At 34.2% G+C, this 22,416-nt stretch overlaps 1 protein-coding gene across 2 annotated transcripts in view; it reads left to right on the top strand.

The window, feature by feature from the left end:
- The first annotated feature begins 2,491 nt into the window (after positions 1 to 2,491).
- Positions 2,492 to 22,416, top strand: part of LOC107601390 (integrin alpha-4-like) — a 36,933-nt gene continuing 17,008 nt past the window's right edge. Inside the window, exons 1-15 of one of the 2 annotated variants that reach the window (XM_016293558.1) lie at positions 2,492 to 2,559; positions 5,906 to 6,386; positions 7,605 to 7,717; positions 9,721 to 9,818; positions 10,666 to 10,795; positions 10,922 to 10,989; positions 11,069 to 11,198; positions 12,956 to 13,041; positions 13,570 to 13,632; positions 13,717 to 13,854; positions 14,872 to 14,980; positions 16,616 to 16,710; positions 17,584 to 17,674; positions 20,699 to 20,744; positions 21,627 to 21,781. In XM_016293558.1, coding sequence (XP_016149044.1) covers positions 6,187 to 6,386; positions 7,605 to 7,717; positions 9,721 to 9,818; positions 10,666 to 10,795; positions 10,922 to 10,989; positions 11,069 to 11,198; positions 12,956 to 13,041; positions 13,570 to 13,632; positions 13,717 to 13,854; positions 14,872 to 14,980; positions 16,616 to 16,710; positions 17,584 to 17,674; positions 20,699 to 20,744; positions 21,627 to 21,781 — 1,522 coding nt within the window. In that variant the 5' untranslated portion in view covers positions 2,492 to 2,559; positions 5,906 to 6,186. Of the gene's footprint in view, positions 2,560 to 5,905; positions 6,387 to 7,604; positions 7,718 to 9,720; positions 9,819 to 10,665; positions 10,796 to 10,921; positions 10,990 to 11,068; positions 11,199 to 12,955; positions 13,042 to 13,569; positions 13,633 to 13,716; positions 13,855 to 14,871; positions 14,981 to 16,615; positions 16,711 to 17,583; positions 17,675 to 20,698; positions 20,745 to 21,626; positions 21,782 to 22,416 lie in introns of those variants that run through there. The other variant, XM_016293559.1, reaches the window with a different exon arrangement.

Below are 22,416 nucleotides of genomic sequence, written 5' to 3'. Positions count from 1 at the left end.
TGTATTGTTTATTTTGTATTGTATTGTTTATTTTGTGTTGTATTTTATTGTATTGTTTATTTTGTATTGTTTATTTTGTATTGTATTGTATTGTATTGTTTATTTTGTATTGTATATTTTGTATTGTATTGTATTGTTTATTTAGTATTGTATTGTATTGTTTATTTTGTATTTTATTGTATTGTTTATTGTGTATTGTTTATTTTGTATTGTATTGTTTATTTTGTGTTGTATTTTATTGTATTGTTTATTTTGTATTGTTTATTTTGTATTGTATTTTATTGTATTGTTTATTTAGTATTGTTTATTTAGTATTGTATTTTATTGTATTGTATTGTTTATTTTGTATTGCATTGTATATTTTGTATTGTATTGTATTGTTTATTTTGTATTGTATTGTATATTTTGTATTGTATTGTATTGTATTGTTTATTTTTTATTGTATTGTTTATTTTGTATTGTATTGTATTGTTTATTTTGTATTGTTTATTTTGTATTGTATTGTATTGTTTATTTTGTATTGTATTGTATTGTTTATTTTGTATTGTATTGTTTATTTTGTATTGTATTGTATTTTTTATTTTGTATTGTATTGTTTATTTTGTATTGTATTGTTTATTTTGTATTGTGCCCATAATATTTTTATGTAGTCAATATTATATAAAAGCAATAGGCCACTCATTTTACACAACAACCTCTTTTAACCATGATTACATTCACATTATTGCACTTTCTAACCTTTATGTAACTTGATGGACATTCCAATTTTGGGAAATCTGCAGATCTTTATATGAAGTTTAGCAGTAGCAGATTCTATGTTGACACGATAATTAGCAAATCTGCTTTTTTTATCGCAGCTCTAGAGACGTCACCCGGGTCATGAGGTGTTTCACATAACAAGGACATTTTGATGTTAAAGGCAATTCATCAAGCATTACTTCTGCTCCCAGAGGCCATAACGGCACAGAGCGAAGAGGAAAATGGACTCTTATCAGGATTGTTCAATATAATACTTATTTTATCTTAACATCCATTCTCTTTCCACTTTGTTTGCAGGATCAGATAGCAGACCCTCGATGTGTTCAAAGTGGGAGCTTTCCAAAAGATAGTTATTTTAGAATAACTCCACTCATGTGCTACTCTAACTAATCTGCAGATTCAAAATAATCCCCTAATGCTGTAATAACCCTTTATATAATTATGCATGGCTTTTATTCCCAGTATATGTAATAGTTTAAAAAAGCACAACTGTGGAAACGTTCAGCGGTCCATCTGGCCGGTGTTAGCATGGACATTTTTCCCAAACTGATTGTGAATCACTAGAAGGTCATGACCTACAGGGCAATGGAGGGAATCAGTGACGGTAAAGCTTTTTGTTTAATATTAATGTTTACTACAACATGGCTATGGCACAAACTGGTTTATTGTAATTTGAATGTTAATAAATGTACCTTGTTATGTGCACCCCTTTACATGAAAGTTTATTAAATATTTGAGCTAATTTGAGGCTATCAGCTACTGATATGAGTGTTGTACTCCATTTAACACATTTTAGGATGTTTAAATGTGAAGTGTGTAATTTCAGTTTTACCAACCTGCTACATATCTGCCATTAATTGGACAAAAGATCCTGCAATTAGTTAAGCTAGGCTGGTTGAGATGTGTTAATTTATTATTATTTATGTACTAGTATAGTATGTATTAATATTTTTAATTAGCTTTTATTTTTATAATGTCATTTTAATTTTAATGTAAACTAAAATTAAAATGAAACTTGTTTAAAATCACTTGTGGTGTTGAAAGTGCTTTATACATAGAGTTAAGTTGAGATTTTAGCAATTTTGTGTTTTTTATATTTCTGTGTATCTATAATTTTTTCGTTTTAGTAATTTTAGTGCTTAAAAACAAATAATTCAAAAAAATTTTATTCCTATATATATATATATATAATATTAGTTGGTAACAACACTGCCAAACAAACGTAATAATAAATAATATTTTTTAAATTTTTAAATATCATATAATTAAATTAAATGTAATTTAAAATGTAGGAAATCAATGTAGGAAAGTTTTGTCTGGTGTTTATGAACTGTGATGTTGAGGGAAACATGAAAAGTGAAGTTGTGAAATGCATTTGGCTGAATGTGGAACCATATATACTGTATATGTGCATGTTTTTCATGCTTTGCATGTGGTGTCTTGTGCAAACATCAGCAATATGCAACGCAATGACCATGCAAAATACCCATGAAGAACTAGTCATCCCTTCTATGACCTTTGCTCTATTTTCTGCTCTTTGCATTTGCACGTGTTAGTAAATTTAACAACTATTGCACCTCTGAAAATTCAGTTCATTCTTTTCTCTCTCGTTTTTTCAGGACCTCCCAGAAGTTTCCACAAATCAGCCCCCTTTTGTCCCCACAACACACTTTAAGGATTGTTTGTTTATCCAAAAACGTATTTCATAAACTCCATCAGCAAGGGTGAAAATATCAGGGCCACTCTCTTGGACAGAACAGATGTTTTTTTTAAGCATTCGACTCTCAGCATAGTTAAAAGGTACAGCATATAATTTTGGAATCTCTACTGTGAATGTAAAAAATATTGATTGTTTTCAAATAGGTTTCCCAGATACTCCTACTGTTTGTCATTGGTCAAACAAACAGCCAGGGTTGCAATATCAAGCTGGGAATGGGGGGGGCGTATTTTGGTTGTTTTGCATGATCCAGTTAGCTCCACAACAGTTCAGAAGTTTGGGTAATTAAGTAATTAATACTTATAATTTATAAAGGCGCATTAAATTGATCAAAAGTGACAGAAATATACTGTATCATCCAAGAAACTTGAAGAAAAAGTGTCACGATTTCCACAAAAATATTAAGCAGCAAAACTGTTTTCAACAGATAATAAGAAATGTTAATTGGACACCAAATCAGCATATTAGAATGACTTCTGAAGGATCATGTGACACAAGACTGGAGTAATGATGCTGAAAATTCAGCTTTGTATCACTTAAATAAGTTACATTTTAAAATATATTCAAATAGAAAGCAGTTTTTTATTGTAAAATTGTTTCACAATATTGCTGTTTTTACTGTATTTTAAAACAAATGAAGCATGGAAAAAGCATCACCCTCTGTTGATGGCTATTCAAAATATCAAATATTTTAACGTAAAAGGAAAAATAAAAACGCTTTTAAGAAGCAAAATACAAAATCCAGAATAACCAAGTGAGTGCTGCAGCTGGCTGGTCATTCATTGCCTCTCATTCTCAAAAACCGAGTGAGAGAGAGAGAGAGACAAGACTCTCTTTCACACTTATTAAAGAGTCTCTGTGGATTCCTCCCTATGGAGGAAGGAGAGAGCGGCTGTAACTATTGATAGGTACTGAAAGAAATGCACACACAAACTGTGAGTCTCAGAGCAAAAAAAAAGTGACACACAAATGTGCTTAAAGTGTGTCTGAGAGACTTGATGATGTCCCAGGACTCACACTGTGCTCCTTATCCACAGCACATGTGCGCTCGCTATTATCACTCGGAGGGGAATTGTGTCTGAGGCATCCTGAGACTCACACATTTAATAAGGCCGCGTGTGTGCGTAATAATCTGCTTTGTCATGGTCATAAGGCTCTCATGAAAGTGAAAAAAGATTTATCATTGAAAAGATGATTGTCAGATAGACCGGTTGTAGACAGACATCACCCAAACGAAATAAGCTTTCACAAAGCCTTTAAAAAGCACTACTTTATTTGTGTACATTGTATGTGCTGCAAGACATTACCAACTGTCCATAAAACCCATTGCATTCCTCTATAATTGCTTCCATGACCTGTAAATCTAAAGTTTATGTATGAACAAATGTAAGCAGTTTGTGTCAAGTCAACCATATAACTTGAAAAATCTTTCTGAAAGTATTTTTAGTGCTAACTTACAAGTGCTGTTAAAATGGACTTTCTCGTTGTTTTGAAAAATATTCTGTATTTCAAAATAATATTTTTCACTCTTCAAATTCTTTAAATATTCTCTACTGACCTAATAAAACCCCAGCAGAGAGATTTTAAGACTTGCTCCGCGTTTTACCACAATAAGTCAATTTTCAAAAAGGTGGTTATCAAGCATTGAAACATTTTTTTAATCATTCATTTATGCAGTGTAATTCCAAATATAAAATATAATTACCTACATACATTTTTTTATTTGGATTATTTTTGAATTAGATTAAGAAGACAATCTGCAGAAGTGGAATCATTTCAAAATATTAAAGTATCAAAAAGTTATATAAGTTGCCGTCAGTATGTAATATATAAGTATATATAACTGTACTCTATATATATATATATATATATATATATATTCATTTTAGCCTATATAAAATAAATATTTTACAAAATATTTTTGAATCCAAAATTGCTTTAAAAGGAAAGCCTTACAGTATGTCTAAATAAGTTATGTTCCACATTTGAAGTTGATAAAAAAATTAGGTTCCTGTGAGATTTTAAGGGCATTAATTTATACCAATCATCCACAGTCATCAAAACTCCATTGAATTTTCTTGATGCATTTTTGTGTCACAAATTTCTCGTCAATATTACTTCTATCAAAAAATAACCAATCTTTGAACATTTTTTATTCTAATTTTGATTCTAAAACACCGTAATGCATTTTGTAATATGACACTTGACTCCACCCACTAAGGGGAGAAGACCAATAAAAATGTTGAAAGTACCATTTCCATGGTAACGCAATGTCTGATTTAGAAATGGTTTTCACAGGATGAATTATTTTGGTTTTAAGGTTTTAAGCTTTCAAATGATACATCATTAATACATAATACATAATATTATGATTACTAAAATATGTTATAGAGAAAAAAGACAATGAATACAAACGCGCCATTGGGCCCACCGGTGGTGACACTAAAATAAATTATTGCATTAACCCCTTAAGTGCCAACCCCCCATTTTTGAACATAGACATGAAATTGCACTATCCAAACTAAAATGATTATAATTCATGAAAACTTTGGAATACAGACCTAAGGTTGGACTTTTTAAAGAAGATAATCTGCAGATTACTGCAGAAGTGGAATCCTTTCAAAATATGAAAGCATCAAAAAGTTATAGAAGTTCAAATTTACTGTAAAGAAAATGCACTGTATCAATTTTTTTATATTTTACATAAAGTAAATATTTTACAAAATATTTCTGAATCCAAAATTGATATAAAATGAAAGCCTTATGTCTAAATAAGCTATGTTCCAAATTTGAAGTTGATATATAAAAAAATGGAGGTTCCTGTGAGATTTTATTTAGGGCGTTATACCACAAATAGCCACCGGGTGCCTTTTTTTGTTGATGCATTTTTCTGTCACGAAGGTCTAAATTTTCCTGTCAATATTACTTCTATCAAAAAATATTGAATCCTGAGTCTCGGACCTTTCCAAATATATGCATTTTGTCAATATTATAAAAACTTTTGATCCTAAAAGACCGTAATACATTTTAATATGACACTTGACTCCACCCACTAAGGGGAGGAGACTGCTAAAAGATTTTAAAGTACCATTTCCATGGTAAAGCAATGTCCGATTTTAAAACGTTTTTTCACAGGATGAATTCTGAGGCTTTAAGCTTTCAAATGATACATAATTTATGATGATTACTAAAATATGTGAAAGAGAAAAAAGACAACAACAAAAGAGCCCATTGGGCCCACCTGTGGGCCGGGGGCACTTAAGGGGTTAAAATAAGTCAAATTAAAAATCCAAGTAATCTGGTCAAGTCGGATCATATTTCTAATAAGAAATTTGGAAAAAGCATTACTTTTGAGATATTCACTCTCGTTTGGGGCGTCGAACAGAACATGTGACGGATAATACATCGTGTTCTTCATCATTTCCTCAGAGTCTGGAGACCGTTAGAGCGCGCGAGAAGCATCCGCGCATTCCCGCCCCTGCGGAGCGCCCGCACTCACTTCAAAGGCTTCCCTTGACTCAGAGCGCTGTGACGTCATGAGACGCGAGGGGCTCGAGCAGATGAGATGCCGGAGCGCAACAGGCGAGCGCACATCGCGAGCTCACAACTACAATGACAACTTCCTGATATCTTTACCAAAAGTTTATTAGACCTCTTTGCACTTTTGTTCCAAGGCAGCATTGGCTTTCTTTTGTGTTCTGTGTGGTGCTATGACTGTTGACGAGATGAACTCATCACTACTCACTAGAGATTCGCTGAAGTGGAGATCTGTAGTTGAGATCCTGTGGTACCTGTTGATTCTGTGTGACTGCTACAATCTGGATGTGGAGCATCCTTTAGTTTTTCATGGACCCAATGGATCATTATTCGGATACTCGGTTCTGCTTCATCAGCATGCTGAGGACTCATGGTAAGTGCATTAAACATGCTTGAGAAGTTATAATTCAATGGGCAAGAATGAGATTTAAACTACTTATATTTGCCCTCTTTGACTGGTTTTCAGGAGCATTTTCTACATTTTTAGTGCATTTGTATTTCTAACCCAAGCAATTAAATAAAATACGTTCTCACGTGTGAATAAATCATGGCTTTCACCTTTACACACTCTAAAAAATGCTGGGTTAAATGCAACCCAGTGCTGGGTAAAATCGGGACAAACCCAGCAATTGGGCTGTTTTGACCCAGCGGTTTGGTTAAATGTTTAACCCAACCTTCTGTGTAGTAACCCAACTGCTGGGTCAAAACAACCCAATTGCTGGGTTTGTCCCTATTTTACCCAGCACTGGGTTGTATTTAACCCAGCATTTTTTTAGAGTGCAATCAAACTTTCTGCCAGCATACATTTTATACATTCGTACAGCTGTTAGCTGTCTACTACTGACACAGTATGTAACTGTTTCAAGGTTTAGAGTTGTTGGGAGTGGTTTTTCACATTTATTGCTTCAGAGATGACTTTATTATTAGTTTTTTATTTAAAGTCTGAACTGATAAAGAAGCCTACAGTCTTAAAAATAAAGATGCTTAAAAGGTTCTTCAAGCGATGCCATAGAAGAACCATTTTTGGTTCCACAAAGAACCATTCAGTCAAAGGTTCTTTAAAGAACCATCTCTTTCTTACCTTTTTATAATCTGAAGAACCTTCTTTCGCCACAAAGAAGCTTTTGTGAAACAGAAAGGTTCTTCTGATGTTGAAGGTTCTTTATGGAACCATTTAGACAAAAAGGTTCTTCTATGGCATCGTGAAGCACCTTTATTTTTAAGAGTGTATATAGGCCTAGCGAAATAATGTGAAATGCATCAAATGTTGCAGAACAACTTGCTCATATGAGCACCTCACATGAGCATATCTGTGAGAGTTTCTTTTGCCCCCGAGCCCTGATTAACTTCAGCCCCTGGATTCATGGTTGCAAAACATGTCCTGCAGTGTGACATGCTTTTCTCCATCTAAAACGGTTTTAAACTACATTTTATGCTTGCTGCTTTGCTGACATCTTATTAATTCAGTGACTATACAAATTCATTTGTGGCACTGATGGACCGTTTCTCACGAATCATTCATTCTAAAAATCTTGATGTTGGTTTCAAAAGTGGCAAAACACACTTGTTTAATGTCATATTTATTGTTAAGGCTGATAGTTGGAGCGCCTGTGGCAGATTCCAGCTTTTATCCTCATACCAAAAATCCTGGAGCCATCTACAACTGCAGTGTGTGGAGCTCCCAATGTGAGCAGCTCCCTGTTGGTAGGTCAGCTTTTCTTGCTGTTTTATCTATGATCTGAAAGGTAGAGTTGTGTAAGAGGTTAATTTTTAAAAAGGTTACTCTTTGGCAATGAGTTTGTTTTGGAGTAACAACCAATTTCATCAGTAAACTGTTATACAATGCTTATGAAATCAGCAGTTCATGTGGGGTCCAAAACTTTGAAATCCTATTTAAATCTGGAAAAAAACTGTTTTAGGATTTTGCTAGATAATCAGATGTTTTTTCTTCAATTTAAAAATTGCTCTCAAGTCATGACGGAGAACATGATCATCAGGTTTTGTCCATGTCAGCTCCAGTCATGCTGTCATTAATGCTAAACCAAAGACTGATCATATATTTAAAATATGAAAAAAGTATAATCAACAGTAGTCGCAGACAATATACCAATATAATATAAATCAATTAATGACATTTCATAATGCACTTTAATGATCTGTTAAACACTTTACATAATCTAGCAGGGCTCTTTAGGATTTTGCTAGATAATCAGATTTAAAAAATTTAAAAAATTTAAAAAATTGCTCTCAAGTCATGACGGAGAACATGATCATCAGGTTTTGTCCATGTCAGCTCCAGTCATGCTGTCATTAATGCTAAACCAAAGACTGATCATATATTTAAAATATGAAAAAAGTATAATCAACAGTAGTCGCAGACAATATACCAATATAATATAAATCAGTTAATGACATTTCATAATGCACTTTAATGATCTGTTAAACACTTTACATAATCTAGCAGGGCTTATGTTATTTATAAAAGTTATCCCACAGTTCCTGTGGATTTCTCCCTCGTTTTCGTCCTTCTGTTTGCTGTAGACCAACTCTAAACAGTCAAGCATTTCCATTTGACAACGTTGTACCGTTTAGACTTCACACTTTCTGAAAGCACTCTGATTGAGCTTGTGGGTGCTTTCTAGACGCCTGACTGTGAAAACGCCATGTGAATGAATTCCCCATGCCGGGTCAGCCAGACTGTGGAGGGTTTCCTCCTGTCAGGAAGAGGATGCTTATAATCCCAGCCCGAAACAAGGGATGGGGGATAGTCTTCTTTGTAGGTCAAGCTACAGGATATACAGTATATAGCTCGCAAATAAAAATGTCTCCGTTTAGTCAAGGGAAATGGCATTAAACAAATAATTTCCACCAAAAGCCATGCTGGAGTGCAAACACATTCGTTTCGAGATTGTTGATGTGTCTGAAAAGGTTTCATTATTAGTGGCATCTGCTAAGAGAGGTATCACTATTATTATTGCGTGTACTTAGGATTAGAGGTTTGACCAAATCCATAGTATCTACTGTAACTTTAGCATGTAATTCACTGCGATTCATGTGCTATAGATGGGTTTTTGAGGTGTTGTGTGCTGTTACTTTTCTAAGCAATCAGGATTATATAAGTTTCCCCTGGCAGTAATAAAATGGCTGAGAAAAACTAGAATAGACTTTCATTGAGTGACTGAGCCATACACAGGGACCAGATTTGGTTATTAGAGACCTTTTCACTTGGGCCAGGAGACAACCACAGGCTAAAAACACTCAAAATACATTAGCAACCACATGCAATACCCTGGCAACCATCTACAAGACCACATTGTGTAGTTTTGCATGAGCAAAAAAACCCACTAATTTTCTTCTGAAATGTCAGGATCTAGTTGCTGTTAATAGTCTTACAAGAAGATTTAATATGATGTGGAATGGACATGGTTCATAAGTGATGCTCAGAAAAGCTTTCATTTTGCATCACAACATACTTTCAGAGATATTTGTAGCCTTGTTTTTGCAAGTTTCACCACATGCTCCTCATCCTGTGTCATTCAGAATTGAGCTTGTGAGCCACAGGTGTGAATTTGTTTGAGATGAAAAACATTTGCACTGCGTGTCTCTAACATTTTGCATAGTTTCCCAACGTAAGCGGTTTGGGCTCTTGATTGATTGTGTGTTAATTTAGGCATATTAAGTGTATTAATTTGACTGCATGCTTTCAGGAGGTGTACGGCACTGTGGAAGACACTGTTTGGCAGAGAATGATAACCAGTGGCTCGGTGTCAGTCTGTCCCGGCAGCCCTCAAAAGGCCATGTTTTGGTATGTCTTTTGCTCAAAGCATGCACTTCATTCACCAAGGCTGCATTTATTTGAACAAAAATACAGCAGTAATATTATTGCATGTTAGAATAACTGTTTTCTATTTTAATTCATTTTTGAAATGTCATTTATTCCAGTTATTATATATTAAACAAAGTTGATTTTTTTAGCAGCCCTTACTCCAAACTTCAGTGTCACAGGATCCTTCAGAAATCAGTCTAATATGCTGATATGGTGCTCAAGAAACATTCCTTAATATTTGAAATGTTGAAAACAGGAACACAGGAAACCGTGACATGCTAACATTCAAATGTTTGGTGTAAAACATTTTTTTTTAAAAACCCGAAAATAAAACAAGCAGCAAAAACTGTTTTTAACATTGGTCATAATAAGAAACATTATTAATAATGGAGCACCAATAATAATTGATAATAATTAAGCACCAAATCAGTGTATCAGAGGACTGGAGTATTGATGGCTGAAAATTTAGCTTTGCCATCAAAATAATAAATTAGATGTTAAGATATAATAAATAGAAAACAGCAATCTTAAATTATAATATTTCACAGTATTGTTGTTTTATTGTATTTTGATCGAAGCAGCTTTTGGTAAGCACAAGTTCTTTCAAAAATGCTTAAAAAAATCGTAATTATTCTAAGTTTTTAACTGATGGTTATGTTTTTTATGGTGAATAAATGCACTACAATTATTCATTTTTAATGAAAAATCTCCTGTTTACTTCTAAGTTCGAAATGTTAATAAAGAACTATATTGTTTCATGATAGTTTCGTGTGGAATATGTATGATGAAGGCTGTTTAGTTCACTCTATTCTGGTTTAAATTTCAGGCATGTGGACATCGGTGGAAGAATGTCTACTACTCTAGTAGAGACAATCAGAACAAGCTGCCGCATGGTGTTTGCTTCAGACTCAGCCCAGATTTGAAACATGCCAGTCATATTATCCCCTGCTATAAAGGTATAGATATCATTACTTCTGTACTGGTTAGGTTGGGGTTCACAGGTTTAAACCTAGCATATCCTAAAGCAAACTAATTGTTGTTTAGTGTCAAATGAGCACCGGTGTTCATTTTCTCTTCTTCAGATCATCAAAGGAAGTTTGGTGAAGGTTATGGGTCATGTCAAGCAGGGATATCAAATTTATTCACAGAGGTATAAGGAACTTTTATGGCATTTTGATTGAGCTGACATTGAATTCAATCGATTTGGTAACAATATCTTGTATTTGTAGGACCTGATGGTCATGGGAGCCCCTGGTACCTCATACTGGACCGGATCCGTTCTTGTCTACAACACCACAAGCAACATTTCAGCTGCTTATGTGGATGATGACAGTGAAGTTCTCTATGGCAGCTATTTAGGTGAGTTCTGAAATTGTTAACGTTGTATTCTTTGTAACAAATCCAAGTAAGCATATAGGCAAGGTTATAAGGTATCAGAGACGCAAAGAACTGTAGGCATTTTTATTGTGCTGCCTGCTAAGATACCTCATTTTATTCAAATTCTAAGGCAGCATGTATTTTTCATGGAGAAGACCATTCCAGAATGCATTGCAACAAGATCATTACATAAAAAGAGTCAAAGTACGCACATCCAAATTTTCCAAGATCAAAAGATAAAACAAATCATGCAAAAAGGATCTGCACACTGTTGTTCTCCCTTTATTTAGAAAAGTTAAAAGTGGCAGCAAAAGGTCTTTGACCGAAACGTTGCCGCAACTTTCAACTTTTCTAAATAAAGAGAGAACAACAGTGTGCGGATCCTTTTTGCAAAACAAGATCATTACATCCATAATGGCAGGCGTGTGTATGTGAATTGCTGCCTGTGTAGGTTTTGGAACAGAAATACTGTATGGTCTGTTTTTTTAAGATTTGTGTATTAGGTTATGTTGGTTGATAAGTGCTTTTCCTTTTGGGGTTTTAGAGATACAGTGGTCTAATTTGTTTACTATTAAGCATGTAAAAAGATGAATGTAATCCAGTGATCATCAGCTTCTTAAGACGTGCAGCAGGATACAGACTTTTGCTGTTATCTGGCATAACGTTTTTCTATTTAAACAGGAAACAGACACCGTTGCATAATCTACGAGCATCACATTGTTGCAAAATATGGCTAACGTGTAACTTTGTTTTGATCTCATGGCAACCTATTTATACTTTCTAAACAAACATACATTTCAGCAATGTCTCATTTTAGTCATGGATATTGCATTTTGTACATGTGATTTTGTGGGTTCCTCTCTTAACAGTAAAGTAGTCAGTCAAATCAAATTTATTTGTATAAATTAGATTTTCACTATACACTTGTTTCAAGCAACTAATAATAATAATGTAGCAATGTTAATGTTTATATTTAATATCTTCATGCCCTACAGTCACATTTTGTTAAGGGTTCCTGCTGTCATGGAAGACAAGCAGGGAAATTTAATTTCCAAGCCTGAAAAGTCATGTAGATTAATCAAATAAATAAATAGAAATGTCTATAGTGAATATAAAAGTGTATTTGTATTTCATCAGCAAGAAATTGCTTGTGAAGGCTCTCTATAATGACTATATAATATAAATATAATAAAAATATATTTTTTCCAGTTATCACAAGCATTGTAAAGTCAAAATGAACAATTTTTCAAGCCACAAATGTGATTTAATATCACTGAATCAAGCTACACGAGTAACTTGCCAGGGTTAGTTTAGCATTGATATTTTAGTATCACTGATTAGTATCAAGTCAATTTTATATTTTCCATTTTCATTTTAAATTTAAAGTTTTAGTAATTTTTTGTGTTTTTTTGTCATTTATATTATTTTAAAAAAATATGTCTATACAGTTTTAATTTAAAATGTAGTTTTTTAGTTCATCAAGTTAAACTACATGAAAATAAGAAATGTTGACTTGGCAACTAGCTGAAATAAAATATAAATATTTTTATGTTCAATACAATTTGTATATTTTGTTTTATTTCAGTTAATGTTTATTTTATTTCACATTTTAGCTAACCATAATAACTCTGTAGATTAGGAAGATGTGAAGATTTTTTTACAATTTTTACAGTGTTTTTGTGGACTTTGAATGGGCAGTTGGGACATTTCACCACAACGTATGGTTTTCTTCCCATCAGGTTATGCTGTTAGTGCTGGACACTTTCTAGATCCTCAAAGCACTGAGATAGTGGGTGGTGCTCCCCAGCATGAACAGACTGGTAAAGTAAGGGTTAACACCACCACCACCAACCTCATCTGATTATTAGAACAGACCCAATTTTGAAGTAGTTTAATGTCACAGTTCTCTAGTTTGGTTAGACTGTTTGACACACCCTGTAGGTTTTTATAGCTTAATAGCAATCTTCAGAATACGCTATATTGAATATCAGTAGTTGTGCATGAATGGAATTAGATATGAGACCCTCTTGACATCTATACTCTGTAGGCAGTTGTGAACGGTAAAACGGTTAAACTGAACTCTTCTTCCATCTGTGCGGAAGAGGAAGTAGGTTTTTATTTGCAGATGTGCTGAGTTTGCCGTGTTTATGAGTTTTGTGAGTAACGTTATGGTGTCTGATGATTTTACCAAAGAAACAGAGACTGGAAAAAAACTTATCAGTGAGCTACCATTCATATTTGTGTTGAAACTATACGAAAATGTATTTCATTCACCAGCATATACAATCCATTGTTAGGCTGCTGTGTGTTATAGTTCCCATTTCCCATATTCCTGTGTTTTCTTTTACCCCAGGCCTACATATTCAGGATTGAGGGCAACACTTTGAAAATCCTTGCCAAAACCAAAGGCAAGGAGGTAAGAAATTTCAAGAATTTGAAGTGTTCCTAGGGCATGTTCCTGCTGAATGAACACAGTAGTGATGTTTGCTCCTGTTTACAGCTTGGCTCTTATTATGGAGCTAGTGTATGTGCTGTTGACCTGAATGCAGATGGACTGTCCGATCTGCTGGTTGGGGCTCCTATGTTCAGCTCAGTGAGGGAGGAGGGACGTGTTCATGTCTACATAAACCAGGGAGAGGTGAGACAGTGACATGATATATATTTAATTAAGTTTTGATACGTACCTATGGGTTAATCTCACAAAAAATAGTTTACCCTAAAAATAAAAGCAATAAAATGTTTTGTTTGTTTGTTTGTTTTTAGGACCACCAAAAGTACTTTTAAAATTAATTTTGTGTATACACATACACACATAAAATAATTTTGGACCTAAACATAATCGTGCATAAAAAATAATAAATAAATATTATTTTATTGTTTTATATGTAAATCAGCATCAATTAAAGACATTACATCAAATACTACCAAGATGTAAACATACGTTTCAGTTTAGAGTTTTTAATTATTTTTTCTAAATTTAATTTTATTTTTAAATTATAATGAAGTAAATTATATTTATTTTATAATAAATAAATATATAAATAATTTTAATATACATTATATAATGTTATGTTTATTTAACTGTATATTATTTTATATTATATATTATTTAATTCTTTTTCAAAATAATAGTTTTTTTTTTGTAAATATATACACATTTAGAAAGCTTTTGGGGTGGAATATGACCGGTTTGTGTTCTTGATGGGTTTGATGCAATTCACCCATTTATTCCTAACTATATTGGTAATTTTAGAATGGTACGAGTTCCATTGTAATGCATTTGATGAAATTACATCTGCATATTTAGAACTGTTTTATCTTATTGTGTTTGTTCAGTGTAGAAGTATGTATTCTGGTTTTGATTGTGACCACCAAGGCCATATCAATAGAACAGGTTTCCTTTTCCCATAATGTCAAAAATTAACCACCTACTCCAAAAAGCACTATGCTTTTAACACTTCACATATGACTGCTTGACTATCACCATTTATTGTGTTGTTTTATGATACCTCAAACCATAGTTTGCACATTTTCTGGTCACAGTTGAAGCACAAAAACAATTTGGTCAGCTGTGGTCAATTGTGTATCTGCTTCTAACAATTAACGCCATGCTTCTCTTGAAAACTTCCTCAGTATCACTGTCTCTCTTTCGCAGGCTAAATTGAAAGAGGCAGACTTTGAGTTAGTTGGGAGTGACTCTTACGCAGCACGTTTTGGAGAAACCATCATGAACCTTGGTGATATTGATGATGACGGATATCCAGGTACAGTACTGTATGTCTGCCTGACACATCAGTGTTTGAGTATGGATCCTTTATAAACCACTTCAGTTTTGTACGTTTCTCACGCTGAATTGCTTTATTTGACTAGCCAAGTCTACTACAATTTTACTGTATCATGTTTTGCTGTATTTTGCTGTAAGTGGTACTTGTAAGGGTTTGTTTTTTTCCTCAAGCAAGGTTTGATGGTAAACCTCAATGTTTCACTTCCTCGTTTTGTATCTTCTTTATATTTCAAAGCTTGTATCCTGTCATAGAAAGCCCATCTACACATTAGAGTGGTTTCGTGGCTAGATATTTGTTAATCTCGGAATCAGATTTGAGGATGATCTTGATTATTCTCTGTAGAGCGGTAGGTGTGGTTTACAGACAGAGCATGGTTAGAAAGAACAATCACACATCTACCGTAATGGACCACAGTAATGTTAAAAGAGTGAAACATGCCTGCTCACACGTACAGTACATAAACTTGCACCTTATTGTCACAGTGTCACGTTGTTACTGACTGTGCGTCAGCATAAACGATTTGTTTTTAAACCAAAATTATTATATAAATAATGTTTAATGTCATGACAGCTATCTTCTGAGAAAACATCTATTCTAATATCTATTCTAATAAACATACAAATATCTAGCACACAAAGTATTGGGCATAACAGTCTATCAGTTCTTGTCAGTATCACATGCATTTTATGTATATTTGTAATGATTTCTCTGAAATGAATGCTGTCACTGAGCTTGCATTGCTTTATGGGAATGCGTTTTTATGAATAATATATCATATGTGACCCTGGACCACAAAACCAATCATAAGTAGCACAGGTCAGGTATGTTTGAAGCAATAGCCAACAATACACTGTATGGATCAAAATTATCAATTTTTCTTTTACGCCAAAAATCAATAGGCTATTAAGTAAAGGTCATGTTCCATGAAGATATTTTGTAAATTTCCTACCGTAAATATATCAAAACTGAATTTTTCTTTAGTAATATGCATGGCTAAGAACTTCATTTGGACAACTTTAAAGACAATTTTCTCAATATTTAGATTTTTTTTGCAAGCTCAGATTACAGATATTCAAATAGTTGTACCTGTCCTAACAAACCATACATCAATGGAAACCTTTCAGCTTTCAGATGATGAATAAATCTCAATTTAAAAAAATTGGACCTTATGACTGGTTTTGTGGTCCAGGATCACATATGTATGTTATATAATATATGCAATGCTACTTTAGAATTTGACCATTTGACCAAAATAAGAAAATAATAGAATTTGACCAAAATAATGTACAGTGCCATTCCAAAATTTGGGAATAGTAATTTGTTTTTAAAGAAATTAATATTTGTATTAAGCAAGGATGCATTCAACTGAAAGTAAAGACATTCAAAAGATTTCAAATATGTGCTGTTTTTTATAACTTTCTATTCATCAAAGTATCCTGAAACAAATGTTTTACTATTTCCACAACATTTATAATAGTTTTTCCTCTTAATACTTCTTAAATTCCAAATCAGCATATTAGAATGATACGCTTTGCAACACTCTTAAAATGTTGTCTAATTAGACTGAACACTAGGTTTTGGAACAAAGCTAACGCAACAGTGCTTGTGTTTCAGATGTGGCCATCGGAGCCGCTCAGGAGGACGATCTGCATGGTGCTATATATATCTACAATGGGAGGAAAAGTGGTATTGCACAGAGTTTCTCTCAAGTACGTTCCCCAGCTGCTGTTTATGCTGATATTATGGGCAGGGAAGAATGAAACGGAGGCGGGAAAGGTCAGACCTGAGCAGTCCTCCCCATCCTGTGCAAACTGCCCTATTGTTTTGAGTCTTTCTTCTTCTCTCTTCCACACTGGAGTACTAAGCGTTCAGTCTAATTGCAGTAATTTCCTAAAATCCCTCTCTCTCCATGTGTAGTTTCAAGCAGTGATCAGAACAAATCCAAATCATGAGAATCCAGTTATACAAACGAATGTTTAGGAAGAACTTCATCTAATTATATTAACTTCAGGCCAAAATGATTACATACAGGATGTTTCTAGTGATCAGCAGCAGCTCTTGTGGCCTTGTAACTGTGCTGCGGTATTCCAGTAATTGTAGAGCATGATGCTAGCAATGTCAAAGGTCATGGGTTTGATTCCAATGTTACACAAACTAATTAAATGTAGAACTTAAATGTAAGTCACTCAATAAAGTGTCTGCAAAGTAAAAAAAGCTATAATATGCATTCATCTGGTCATTATTGCAAAATAAACTGTCACTGACCATTCAAAATCAAGTATTCCAGAGAGCATGGGCATTTAAATTTGCCCAAAACAATGTTTACATTTCTCATTTGACAAATTTTTCCCTTTATATTTCTAGTTATGAAGCTCTTCATTATGGATTGCTAAATCAGTTTACCTTCCTCCCGTTTAAGTATTATATTAACATGGGATCTCTTGAAATAGATGTAAGAACGTCCATAAATAAGATCATTTGCATGTCTCTTGGAGTACAGTACAACTCCATTGGCATTTAATATGTTAAATTTTGAATCTAAATATCTTCTGAATGCTGTCTTTGTGCTTTCTTCGATGCAGAGAATAACGGGCTCTTTGTTGGGCGACAACTTCAGGATGTTTGGCCAATCAGTGTCTGGAGGAGTTGATGTGGATAGCAACAATTACCCAGGTAACGCTTTTAGCACAAAAACATGAATAGCATATGTTTCCTCTGGAAACAGGAAGCATCTTCAACCTGCACTACTTTAAAAAGTTTGGGGTCAGCAGTATTTGTTTTTTTAAAGAAATTAATACTTTTATTCAGAATGTATGCATTTTTTTTAAATTGACAGAAAATACATTTATAATCTTACAAAATATTTCTTTTAAATAAATGGTGTTCTTTTGCGATATTTCCTGAAAGAATCCTGAAAAAGTATCATAGTTAAACAGCACTGTATATTGAAATATTAAGCTTTTTTTAACATTAGGCATATTAGACTGATTTCTGAAGGATCATGTGACACTAAAATCTGGAGTAATGGCTGCTGAAAACTCAGCTTTGCATCACAGGAATAAATTACAATTTAAAATATATTAAAAGAGAAAATTGTTATTTTAAATTGTAATAATATTTCACAATATTACTGTGTTTACTGTATTTTTATGTAAGAGACTTCTTTAAAACATTAAGTAAAATCTTACTTTCCCCAATCTTTGATGGGTAGTGTACCTGTTTGGTATTAGCTATTTTTGACATGATGTATCGCGAGTTAGATCTCAGACAAAGTATTAGTGTCTAAGAGAGTGGTGTTACTGCCTCAGTTGTTCAGTTCTGTGCACACTACTTGTATTTAATGTAAATGTGGTCACAATTCACTAGTCAAATGTGCTTTCTCTTTCCGTAAATAACCAAACTCTGCATGCACAAATGAAGAGCAGCCAGCTAGTGTGTGAACATGGCCATATTATAACACCTCTTTAGAGGAAATGACATGGTGCGACATGTTTTCAGATCACCATTTTTGATCAATTATGCTGTGGGTGTCAGCTGTTGATGTACTTTCTGAATATGTATCACAAATCAAAAAGAGACTCAAAATAATTTCTCAGATGTGTCAGAACTTCTTGTTCTTCTTGTCTTTTTGAAGGCAGAAAAATATGCACAGTACCAGAATGGACAAGTACTACATGCTGTTTTGAAAGAAAGTAGTAGTATGTATACTGTGAACAGTATGCAAATCTTCTGTATGAATGTAATACCCCGATTACCTAGCCTACTACTTTTTCTCAATTATGCTATTAGAGCACAGTGTGTGGAATACTGTATCCCACAATACGATGTGCTCAACTTGAGCTTCCATTTCATTATGCAACCAATTTTCTGGCTCGGTATTTGATTTAAAGGGGTCATGAACTGCCTTTTTAATTATTTTGTACTGTTCTCTGAGGTCCACTTATAATGTTATCAAGATTTTTACATAAAAAACATCATAATTTAGAAGTAATTGGTTATTTTCTGTTCTCTTTTGACCCCCCTCATCTGAGCACTCGGTTTGAATAGGCGTGGCGGATTGTAGACTCTGAAGTAAACCCCCACTGCTGTGATTGGCTAACACTTGAGTATGTTTGGCAGCCTACATCCTTCATAGAGGGATGCTGCTGTGATTTAGGTAAAAAACGCATAAATACTCAGTATATATCAAACGATCTGTAATAACAGACAAAGCAATAGTGATCACGTAATAAAAACAGTTACTCACACTTGTGTGGTGCAACATCGGATTGAGTATATTTGGCACAGCGTTGTCTATTAGTTTTAATCTTTCTGAAAATCCCGCGTTGAATTGAGCCTTGTTTGTAAGCGAATCTGTGGTAAAATGACATGAACGAAGGACCAAGTTCTTACTGACACTAGGCGCGTTTCCATTACAGATTTGCGCAAAACTTTGGCGATATTTTATAAATGTCGATAAAAAAGTATTGCGAAATGACGACGTTTCCATTAACCAATGTTATGCGACTAAAACGTAACCTTTTGCCTCTCGCGATAAGTCATGGCAACGGATTTTGGTGGGATTTTTGACTATATTTAGTCAAAGGAGGCTTATGCGTGTATCTTTACAGTAGCAGCACAGAGAGACGCTTCAGAAACGTGCGTCGCGCGGCTGGATTCTGGAATAAACACAAGCATTGTGGCCGCAATCAGCTTCAGTGGCCGTATCAGAGCCACACTGCACCGCAGACGTGTGCAGTGTAAATTGTCTAAGCATTAATGGTGGGGAAAACCCCTTATAACTGGAGAGCAGCCATGTATGATGTGTTTCTTGGAGGTTATAGTACATTGAAGAATGATCATATTACTTTTTACATACGCCATGTGACCTGTAAATGCGAAAAAGCCGTTTCCATTTCATTTTTGCGAATTATTCCTTTTTCGCATTGCCTGAAAAACCACCTCATGCGAGCGTAAAAACTTTTTTGCGATATATAGGCGTTTTTGCGAAATTGACGTGTTTCCATTAGGCATATTTTCAATTCAAAATTTAAATTTGCGCAATTTGAAGGGTAATGGAAACGTGCCTACTGTCTGGAATGTCAATAAAAATAAAGTTCATCCACTCTTCGGAGCAATCTATATTGTTTGATTTTTGCATAGACCTGCGTTTGCACCTCTTGTTATTTACACTATATGTGTGAATCGGTAAGCGGGGCTAAAGACACAGCGATGTAGAAGAAGGCATTGATCTTCTTCTGTGGAGGTGGTGTTTAGCCACACTATTACGTCATAAAGTGGCACATTCCACAGTCTGTCGTTTTGGCAGTCTAGCTTCAATATAAGCTGTTTTTAGACTAACGAGAAAGTTTTGAGTTCTGAAACTTACAGGATGTTTTTATAGTACTGTGACCTCTTCTATGCTAAAAGATCAAGGGAATTTTGATTTCTCAGTTCATGAGCCCTTTAAGTGCCAAAAGACATTAAACATTTAACACAAAATTAAAGATGCAAATTAACCCTATTTATTTATAACTAGTAGCCACTCCCCAAGTTAAATGTAGTATGACAGTTTTTTGGGTTTTTTTTTAGTGACTGAGGCCTTGTTTATAGAAATGTTTAATATTTTAAAGAATATTAGTGCACTTGTGAGTTAGGAATGTGTGAAAGAATAACCAAGTCAGATATGTTTTAAGGGAATTTTATGTTCTCACCCAGATGTTGCAGTGGGAGCTTTCCTGTCAGACTCAGCTGTGGTGTTCAGGTAAAAACAGCAGATGAGTTTTTCACACACATTTGCTTTGGTAACTTTTAAGATTTGGTATTGTCTATAGGAATTTATTCCTGCATAACTGAATGTGAACGCCCATCATTCAATTGTATACATCTTCCACTCCTAAAGTTTACTTAAGCTAATTTTATGTTTTTTAGTTTCCAATAAGACTATAGAACTCTATTTAGCACATTTAAATCTTATCTTCTAAAATCAGCATGGAAAATGCAAAAAGATCTACATATTATGTAGCGTATTCCATAGCGGGCCTAGCTATAATGGAGACTGGGGCTAGTCGTCACATATTTTTTTATCCCAAATGAATATTATTCACAGAGACTGTTTTGTTAAAGTCTTTAAAAGAACAACAACATTAAATTTCAAACACTTTATGAAATGGGGAAAAGTCTCTTCAGCAGGCATGGGATGTTATTGTATGAGATAAGCTGTCATAATGGGAACCTGCAATTAAAAATCTGTATACTAACTAACTATATACTAACTTAATTCATCAACTAAATTTAATCAAAAACTAAAAATTAAACATTTTGGTAACACTTTCCTTCAAGCCTTGTTATAATGTAATAACTGTGGTTACAATTATTCATGAGATAATATAATGCATTATATGGTGCATTACAAGGCATTATTAATGCATTAAAACTACTTTTGTAATGCATTATGCATAAAGGCTTCAAGTAATGTGTTACCAACACTTTAAATTGAAAAGATAAAGTTCTTTTTTTTTTAAATACAATGAAAAAATATACCTATAATTAATCACAATATGTATGACAAATTTTCTGGATAGCCCTAGCCTCCTGTGGTAATTTTTTGACCTGACAACTAACCCAATAACTCTGGTTGTTTCAGGACGCGTCCAGTAGTGAAGGTGGATGCTGTCATGTTGCTGCCTGAGAGCTTGAACCGGTCCATAGCCCAGTGCACTGAAAACGGTCTTCCTGCCGTATGTGTCAAAGTTAAGGTGTGCTTTAGAGTCGGAGGGAAACAGATCCCAGGAAATATAGGTAAGACCGTAATACCCATTGAACATAATCTTAATTTAAAGTGTTTGAAAACACTTTTGACTTAAAATTCCCTCCAAATCAACAGTATTTGTTCAATAAAACCCTACAGGGATACAAGACCATTTTGCAACTTCCTGCTGTGCAATCTGACTTTTTAGATACGATGTGAAGTGACCTCTGATATTTAAAGGCTCCCCACACGTGCTCTCAGAGTTGAGTACACAGCGTTCAAGGATGAACGTTTTGGGCTCGAGCTCATTGTTTGCGAGAGGTTGTGTGTTGGCTGGTCTTATCAGCACATGCTGAAGGCAGTGGCAGTTCGCTGTGTTTCAGACATCTTTCCCAGCTCTTTATCTCGGCCCCACATCCCCTCTTTTGTTGTGGCGGTTAGAGGGCTCAGGGTGTGTGTCAAGGCCTGCCTTCACTGATAGATCGACGCTCCCTGTCCAAATAGTAAACAACAGAGCCGTGCTTGATGACAAATACTCACAATCTTGAAACTGATATGAAGTAGCGACAGCAGAAATGTGCCACCCAGAGATTTTGCTATAGCGTTTATACAACAGTAGATTGATACAGTATATCTGTCAGTTTACAGGACTGCTGCACGTGTTATTTAAAAGTGAGATAATAAA

Source organism: Sinocyclocheilus grahami, unplaced genomic scaffold, assembly GCF_001515645.1.
Source record: "Sinocyclocheilus grahami isolate Dianchi unplaced genomic scaffold, SAMN03320097.WGS_v1.1 scaffold304.1, whole genome shotgun sequence".
NCBI lineage: Eukaryota > Metazoa > Chordata > Actinopteri > Cypriniformes > Cyprinidae > Sinocyclocheilus > Sinocyclocheilus grahami.
This window is presented reverse-complemented; position numbering and strand designations above follow the sequence as displayed.